This window comes from Salarias fasciatus, chromosome 15 (genome assembly GCF_902148845.1).
Source record: "Salarias fasciatus chromosome 15, fSalaFa1.1, whole genome shotgun sequence".
Lineage (NCBI taxonomy): Eukaryota > Metazoa > Chordata > Actinopteri > Blenniiformes > Blenniidae > Salarias > Salarias fasciatus.
In genome coordinates this window covers 24,579,535-24,588,548 of record NC_043759.1, presented here as the reverse complement: position 1 = coordinate 24,588,548, position 9,014 = coordinate 24,579,535, and the positions used below count along the sequence as shown (strand labels likewise).

The window sequence follows — 9,014 nt, the reverse complement described above, 5'->3', positions numbered from 1 at the left end:
TCACTCAGTAGGGCCTGTTGTTCTGTCTGCTATTCTGTCGTGGAATAACTTACTTTCTTTGTCAGGGATTTTGTGAAATGTATTTCTGAGTTAATGTGATTGGCAGCTCTGTCAGGGAGGTTGAACTGAATTTGAGGCAGTAGCCAAGGATGAATATTTTGGGCTCAGATTAAGCAAAACATTCATTCATTCATTCATTCATTCATATTCACTTACAAAATATGACTGGCAACCGCCTGTTTCCATCACTGAAATAAAGAGAAGATTCATTAATTTTAACATTATCCTGAAAGCCCTGCTGTCAGGGTGAGTTTGTGAAAACATGCAGAATGCAACAGCCAGAGGAAAAGTTTTTTTGGAGGACATTGCTCAAGTACTATAAAAGTGAAATCTATAAAAGTGAAATGCAAACTCACCCTGACAGTGTGGCTTTGAGGCTAATGCCACTTTTCTATCTTTCATGGCAGCATCACTGATATCTCAGCTCGACTCTCACTGTTGTGTTGTGCGCCACTCTTTAAATTTCTTACAAGAAAAAAAAAATCACAATTTCATTGAAATTTGTACACTTGTCAGTGTGGTTTTATGGGCCAGATTGGAGTCTCTTGTGGGTCAGTTTCGGCCCACGAGCCTTATGTTTGACACCCCTGGTCTACATGATACCATTCAACTTTATGATGTTGTATTAGCTTTATACACATTGATGAATTACCACGTCAGGACTAAGGAGGGTGAACTTTTCACTTCTTGACGTGACACCGCAGCATGATGTTACAGATGTTTTTACAATGTCATAAACTTTTACACGCTCATTAACTTTTTTCTCTTTACATCCTGTTCGGATGCACTCACAGTGAGCTTCATTTAAAATGTCCAAATGTCTCCATCATTCTTTTAGTTGATCTAAAATAGATTGTCAAACAGTTTAAAAAAACAAATTTGAAATATTGAATTAAAGGGCAGCAGTTTCTGCTTTAACAGAACAATTTCAGCAAGTTCTGTAAATGTATAAATTGTTGTATAAATAAAAATTAGCTGCTGGCTTCTTTGAGTAATTCTATAGATTTTTAATCTTCATTCGTGGTAAGAGCACCTGGAGCAGGTTTTAGTCGCTTGGAAATGTATTGAGAAGAATTTGAATGTTTGATCTGGACATAACCGACTGTAGTAAAGTCGAATCAGCAGTCATCCTGGTGCTCTTAAGAATTTTGTTTGAAAATAAAATCAGTTTCTGTTGAAATTCCTTCATTCTGTTAGGTGGTTTGACCGGACTGGAGCCTCTTGCAGGTCTGTTTGGGGCCCGCAGGCCTTATGTTTGACACCCCTGCTTCAGCTGAACTAAAAATGAATCCAGAACTTCGCACATCTTTTTTTTAATAGTTATAAATACTTTACCTGTACTTTGTAAATAAACTTCATTACCCCCCTCCACCCCGTCCTCCTCCGCTCCGCCCCTGTCACACACCGTGAAAGAAGTGATCTCAGCCTCGGGAGCGCGCACTCACGCACATGTGCGCGCGCACAGCCAGGCAGAGTGGTTACTGTACATGCGGGGTGGGACGGCGCACTGAGGAGGCTGCTCCCGCTGTTCCTCCTGCTCCTGCTGCTCCTCCCGCTCCGGATGGATCCGCGGCCGCTGTCTGTCTGAATCCCCGGGAACAGCGACGCTCCTTCCGCTCCGCCTTACCTGCTCGGTCGGTGTGTGTCTCCGGAGTGAAGCGTTCCCCGCGTCGGCTTCTTCAGCGAGGCGTTTTCACAGGACTGGGTGGGAATGGGTGAGTTTTCTTTTTTTTTCTTCTTCTTCTTCTTCTTTTTCTCTTTCCATGATGTGGCGCCTGTGTTGTGTTTACACGTAAGCCCGCTCGTCGCCTCTCGCTCCCCGCCCGGAGGCACCGAGCCCGCCCCGGGCCGAGCTCCGGCTCCGGGCCGCCTGTCGGCGTCTTGAAGCGGGCTCGCCGCCTCCGCCAGCGGGGGAGGAAAGTTAGCTAAACTTAGCAGGTTAGCCTAGCCGGCTAGCAGTCTGCTGGAGTGCACAAGCCTCCTCCATCCCCGGGTTTGTTTCCGAAACGGCCTGTGGAGAAAAACACACGGTCCCCACAACTCCTGCAGTAACTCGGGAATTCCCAGTTTATTCCCACTTTTCCGTAGAGTCGACGTGGATAGAGTTGGTTCCAGAGAGGAAACTTAGCTTCCTGTTTCACCGAGCTCTGGCTGATGCGGATTAGGTGACTTTTATTCCTGAGTGTCCTGCTTTTTACAGGGTCTCACTTTATGCTGCAGTTCAGTGTTTTTGGATTCATTCTCCATCAGACTGGTTCCAGGTCAAGACACTGATAGTCTGATTCCTACAGCACACTTACAGATCAGGAAACTTCTCCAGTGTGTTCCATTGAAATGCCTTATTTCCCAGCTCATGAAGGAACTTGAACAGTTCTTTCCTTTCCTTTCAGAGATTCTTGATCAATATAATCGACTCCAGTGTTCAAGAACTACCTTTCAAGTGAGACCCTGTGTTTGTAAAAAGTTTCTTGCTTACACAAAGTTTCTAAATTGATGTTTGTTTACATGGAAAATGCTGAAAATGTAGTTAGTGTGGCTGGTCATGAGTTGGTGCTGTTTGTTTTTGTAGTGAAACAACACACACACAGGATAATATGCTGTGAACATCGTGTTTTTGTTGACTCCAAGTGTTGTCGTGTAAACGGAAACCCAAAACGCAACAGACGTTTACTATTTTTTACTTGACATATCATGTAAACATTATTTACATTGACCATGACAAGACAGCACTCTTATTTACCGCCATAGTGAACAAACTACACAAAACTCCTCATTGCATGTGGTCAGGAACCACCATAATCTGTAGTTACTCTTTACAGTTCATGAATGAAGTGTTCCTGAAGGATCTTCCATGAAGCTCGTGGTTACAAAGTTCTCACTAATCTCAGAGATTATGACAACCTACTGTAGTCCAGCTTTTAAAGAGTCTTCCTAAGACTGCTCATGAATTATATAGATCATCGAAATCGTAAACTGTTTTTTAATTGTTTCCTGGAACAATTCTACTATCAGTTCAACCTGATGATTGTATATTGATAGATTATTTCCTAATGAGTTCATGAAGCTCTTCATGACATAAACATATCCTGATTTCGAGAGTCCAGGTTATGCACTTTGTCCCACCACAATTTCCTGTTTAAGTTAGTTACTTCTGCACTTCTTATGTGCACACTTTCTTATAATGTGTGTTTTTTAATCTTTTGGCCCATTTACTTAGTGAAGGCTAATTTGCTCAGAGTTGCCCTAAGTTTTCAAAAGGACTCATTCTTTTCTCTTTGACAGTAGATTTGAGTATGTGTCCCACTGTAGTTTACCTTTGAGGAAAAAGTTCTTTTATACCTCTCATAATATCACAGGACTGTTGTACTTTGACTTTTAGTTCAACCAAACATCATCTAATCCACGTGAGTGGACGGGATTGATGTATTTAACTTTAAAGCCTTTTTATGGAAGATTGCTCTTTCTCCATCAGATTACATAATCCTACAGGACGATTAAAACCGCAAAGACACACATCAGCAGATGAGCAAACAAAGCAGACGGTTGTGTGGTCAACGCTGCTTCCACTTTGACCACAGCTTCTGGTGTTTTATGTTATTTTACTGCGACTTTCACCAGTTTGTGCCAACATCGGTCACAGTTCCAGGCCGTTCTGAAGGGAACAAGGTTGATCTGAAGGTTAATTTTTAAGCCGGTGCAATCAGTCCTCTTGAACCTGAGGTTGTCACAACACCAGTTGTCGTTAAAGTCGCAGCAGGAGTGGTGGTGTTACTTTATTTCTGTCACAAAGCTGTAATGTTTGGTGTGAAGAGGAAATGATGTGATCTCCGTACTGTATCGTCAAACCTGTCTGCTTTGCCTCGCTGAGTGCGCAGACTTTGGTTGTTGTGGTTTGCGCTGCAGTCGAACTCGCTCATGCACTTCAGTATGTGGTTAAACAGGTTTTCAAGATCAGACCCGCTCAGCCTTCAGCTGTCGCTACGTTAGCAGGCCGGGCTGCTGTGTCAGAGGAATCAGAGTGCTTTGCATGAACCAGGCTATTCTCGGCTCTCCACATACAAATGTGTCGTTACAGTGGTGGGGATGAAGTGGTGGCTAACTGCACTGCCAATGGGCGTAAGTCAACCCTGACAGCCACGGGACGGACGGGCGAGCGTGGAACTTATGAAGCAGTGATGATGAAAACTGGCTGCTTTGAGGGAAACCTGCTCACTCTAACCCTGTTGTTTTGCTGTGTTGTTCGGTAACAGCCTCCTGCACTGTGTGGTAGTATTAAAGTAACAGATGGAAATACTGTGGGTTGTTTTAAACTGAGAATCAGTTTACTGATTATGACTGAAATATTTGGATATATTTAGATTTTATGGCTAATTTCTCCTTATCACTATGCTGTGGGCACTTCAAATCCAGGAGGACTAGATTATTACACTATATTACTAGATTGAATGTGTATTAGAGATGCAGTGGGACAGGAAGTAAGTGTAATGTTCTGCATTTGGCATGAAAAATCAAATCATGATGACCCCTCTGCCATTAGCAGGTTCTTGCACAAAAGACACCAGTGACGAGTGCACCCATCTGGGCCAGTGCTCAGTCCTGATATTATGAATAATTGTTTCAGTTACAATTGTCAGAATCGCTTTAAAAATGTTGTATTTCCATTCGATGCTTGAAAACGAATGTCCACATTGTGAAGCGCTGTGCGAGAGCACTGCGTGGAGCAGCAGCAGCAGCATGCTGGGTGCAGCGCAGTGCCGCCACGCCTGCACACTGCCACAACAAGGTGGAGTCCACTTACCGTCCCTTAATGGGGAGAGTGAACAGCATTGTTCAATCTTTTCATCTCTCGCCAATTCCTGTACAGGTGTCGGAGCGAGTTGAGCGCTGTGATTAGTCGGCTGAATGACAGAACTGCCCCTCCCTCACTGTTCTGCTGTTAAAGTCTGTTAAATGGTAATTGCATGTATGTGCATGATGTTGATCTGTTATTGATATTGTAAATATATGACAAAATGAGGTAAAATAACCTCCTGAACCGTCTGTTTTAGTTCACCAGGTTCTCATGAGCGGGGAATGTGTACTGCTCGCCGTTGGTATGTCCTTCAGTCAGGTGGCTCAGCGCTGTGGTAACCAGGTTGTGTTTGAACATGTCCGAGCTGCGAGCGAGAGCCCCTCGCCGTCACTGTTTGCTCTCCCTGAACTTAGCTTAGCCTACATGCATCCACTCACTGGTCGACTGGCGGAATTCCATAAGCCGGAGTGTGTCGCGTTGCAGGCCGAGAGTGGCCCTCGGGCACGGCGTGAGCTGCACGGACAGCCGGGGCGCCGGGATACTGCAGTCAGCGTTGTGTTTAATCAGCCAGCCTCCATGCGTGCGAGTCCTCAGTCGTTCCAACAAAGGCTGGACTTGAGCCAAGCTGTGTGATTGTATATTAAACCCGACTTCATTCGTCACGTCCGTATGGATTCTTAACTGTCTCACGATCTCTGCATGAAGAGGAAAATGATCAATCTAATTGGGCAAAGAGTTTCAAATCCTCAACATTAAGGTGTCTACCTCTACCTGTGTAGTGAATTGAAGACATTAATCTGTGCGATGGGAGTATCTAGAAAACATCTGATTCACGCAGACTGCAAACTGAGGCACATACTCGCCTCCTGAGGCCGGCTTCACTCCCACGTCCCCCTCAGTGGCAAACACATTACAGCTGCAAATAACAGTTATCAGCATTATCCTTGAAAGCCAGGCTGAGAAATCGTCCCCAGCTGGTGGATCTGCCAATATTTGCTTAATACAGTTAGCAGAAAAAAGGTTGCAAATCAATGAGATGATATGCAAAGCAGTGGAATCACACGGGCCGTTGAAGCTCAGGCTGCATCTCTGTAAATATGTGCTTCTGGGAGCCACATGTTCAGCAAACGCTGAGTGGACAGGAAAATCCAGTCCGTAAACATCACAATAGACAAACAAATGCTTCAGGGTTAGAGGTTGCATTTGATACGCACCTGTACATTCACTCCATACAAAGCTCCCATCAGCCCCATCTGTAGGGGTCAGAGTTCACACAGCTGTGACGTTTCCTTGGCGTGAGGTTAGGGCTGTCACAATTATGACAATCGTTAATTGCGATTTTTTTTTTTTTTTTTTTTACATATTCGCGAATATTTTTCATATTTGCGATTACTGTGAATTATTTATTTCATTCAGAAAGTTGCATAGAGCTTAGAATCTGACGTCATGGTGGAGCGCCAGCAGCAGCAGCAGCCCCATGCAGCGTCGCAGCCTCGCTCACCCTGCCGTTTCCCTCTCGTCTCGGCTGGACGGTTAGCGAGGCTAGGCTAATAACATGGAGGGTGAGGAGGTCCTGGTTCCGAAGGCACGTACCAGGGCACCGCTGTGGATGCATTTCAGTTTTCAGCCCAACTAAGGGAGCCCAGTGACGTGGAGGAAGCCATGTGTTAATTTTGCTGTAAAACAGTGCCGGTCAAAAGCGCTCACATGCTAATGCTAATACTACAGCGATCATCAACTGGCGGCCCGCGGGCTGAATACGGCCCGACGAACTGTCCAGGCAGGCCCGCGAGTAGATTCACAGACACACACACACCCGCGACCTGCGACCCCCCCCCCCCCCCCCCCCCCCCCCGGCCGCGACTTGACGCACACACCCCCACCCCCACCCAATATATTTGTCAATCGCAATTTTTTTTTTTCCTGACAATTAATCGTCTCCTAAAATTCCTAATCGTGACAGCCCTACGTGAGGTTAGGGATTGATTCTTGGTTCGTCTAAAGCAGTTATGTCGAATATAAGGCTAGTGGACAAAACACAGGCCGGCAGATTCTCCAATCTGGCCCACCAAACTACCAACCAAAAAAATATCAACAAAAACATAGATTTAAAAAAAAAAAAAGAGTTACTGCCAGTTTTCTCTATAGTTTATCTTTGATGCGACGGCTTTGAAAATGTTTCTCGTTGTTCTGCTCCCGTCTATCCGCTCTTTTCGTGATAACCATTTTTTCTAAAGCTCCCGTTAAATAAATCGTCTTCGTACGAGTTGAACTGCGGGGCCGCCATCTTGGAATATTGCGTCATCGTGGTGGAATGTTATCAAAACGACTGGAATAAAGTCACGCCTAATTTACATATAATTCAGCTCCCGACGGGCAACAAACCGGCAGGATTATTTAGATGTAACTTAATTCTGAGCAAAATTTTCAGGCGTTTACGTGGTCAGTTTATAGCGGAATAAGACTTATAAGATTTAAACAGGACTAAAAAGTCCAACGTAAACACGCTGATTGAGAAGCTTTTTTTTTAATATATATATTTCCCTGTATTTTGTGAAGTCTTCAGTAAAATTGGCTTTATTGGCTGTTGGTAATTGTTTGTCTTTGTGATAAAATATTATTTTCATCACATATACTCTGTCAATTTTAAAGTCTAAATTTAAAGGTTCTTATGACTGTTTGTGACGGGATTGGCGTTTGATAGTGGACATACCTGGCCTTTCTTTTACCTCCTGAGGTTGGAAGTTCAATGCCGTCCAGGTTGCCTCTGCGCCCGGGCACTGGGCAGTGGATAAAAACAATACGAGCCGGAGAATTCCGGCTTTGGCCTTCCTATCAGCGAGCTCGCGGACCGGACGGCGAGGAATGCAGTTATGAGTTTCCTCTTTACTGACTGAGCGAAGCAGCGCAGTCTGCATGGCAGTCGGCTCGCTTGCGTGGCCTTGTGTACCTCCCTCCTCCCTCTCCCCCCTTCCTTTCTTCCTTCCTTCCTTCCTCCTTCCTTTCTTCCTTCCTCTCCCGTCTTTCTCGCCTCTGTAACATCCTCCTGTCTGTCAGTGGCTCATATAAAATCCACGGTCTAACAAGCGTTTGCCTGGAAGCTTAACGAGAGCACAGGGGAAACGATAAGTTGGAAGCTTAACTCTGCTCTCGCCGTGTTTTTATTAGATTTCATTAGTGCATTCATCTCGTGTGGAAGTACAGGAAATGGAGCGCAGGCAGAAACCGTCACCTCAGAGCTTCTCGCTGGGTTTGAGAGGAGAAACTGAGGATCTGATAAGAGGAGCGAGCAAGACTAGACATGATGGAGGTATGCCGTAGAGGCAGCACAAACGCATCGGGTCCATCAGAGCTGCACACAAGAATGATTTCCTCACATGTGGACTCCACCTGTAGCGTGCTACGTGTTTCAGTAAAGGTGTGTTTTCCTCGTTTAGACAAAGGTTGACCATAAAGATTTACACCCAAAACAGTTTCAAAGTTTTGCATTTCCACTTAAAAACATTGTTATCTAACTGGGTCTTAGTTATATGAAAGGAAATGAACATCCAGGGTTTCTGGAAGGAGCTGTGCAGTTTGGCATTTTCCGAATCAGTGGTGATCGTCTCTGGCAGCCGTCATCTGTTAACTGTGGGTGTTTTTCAGCAGGCGCCAAAATATTACCGGAAATGTCCGTAATAGACGTGAGGTCTCCTGAGCTGTCAGTCCCATCACGATCAATAATCCATCGCTCTGATGTGTCAGACTGAGCGGGGGACACACAGATACCAGAGGACTGACACGCACCAGTTCTGTGGCGATGACTGTCCACCAGAAGAGAAAATACAATCAAATCACTGTTATCAAAATAAAAGTACTCTGCATTGAATAAACCATCAGGATGTGGTTTTTTTTAATACTATCCACAGATGTGATGTAAAGGTGTATTGAAGTTTCGCACTACTGTTTTGAAGATGGCATATTTATTTTATTTTGCTATTGCCACAGTTTAGCATCGCTCAGTTTCACTTCCTGTCTCTTTGGCTTCCTCTCTGGAAGAAAGAGTCGTGGATAGATGAACGTTTTGCCCCCTAGTGGTTAAAGAACAAAGGCTCGTTTCCCATGATACATGTGACTTTTGTGATTACCTTTATTTAGAGTAACACTTTGACTCAGCGCCTGC

General features: G+C 44.7%; 1 protein-coding gene across 3 annotated transcripts in view; it reads left to right on the top strand.

The window, feature by feature from the left end:
- The first annotated feature begins 1,530 nt into the window (after positions 1–1,530).
- The window catches only part of cd2ap (CD2-associated protein), a 41,998-nt gene continuing 34,514 nt past the window's right edge, over positions 1,531–9,014 (top strand). For 2 of the 3 annotated variants that reach the window (XM_030110355.1, XM_030110354.1), the window contains exon 1: positions 1,531–1,775. In XM_030110355.1, the coding sequence (XP_029966215.1) occupies positions 1,772–1,775 (4 nt within the window). In that variant the 5' untranslated portion in view covers positions 1,531–1,771. The remainder of the gene's footprint in view (positions 1,776–9,014) is intronic. The other variant, XM_030110356.1, reaches the window with a different exon arrangement.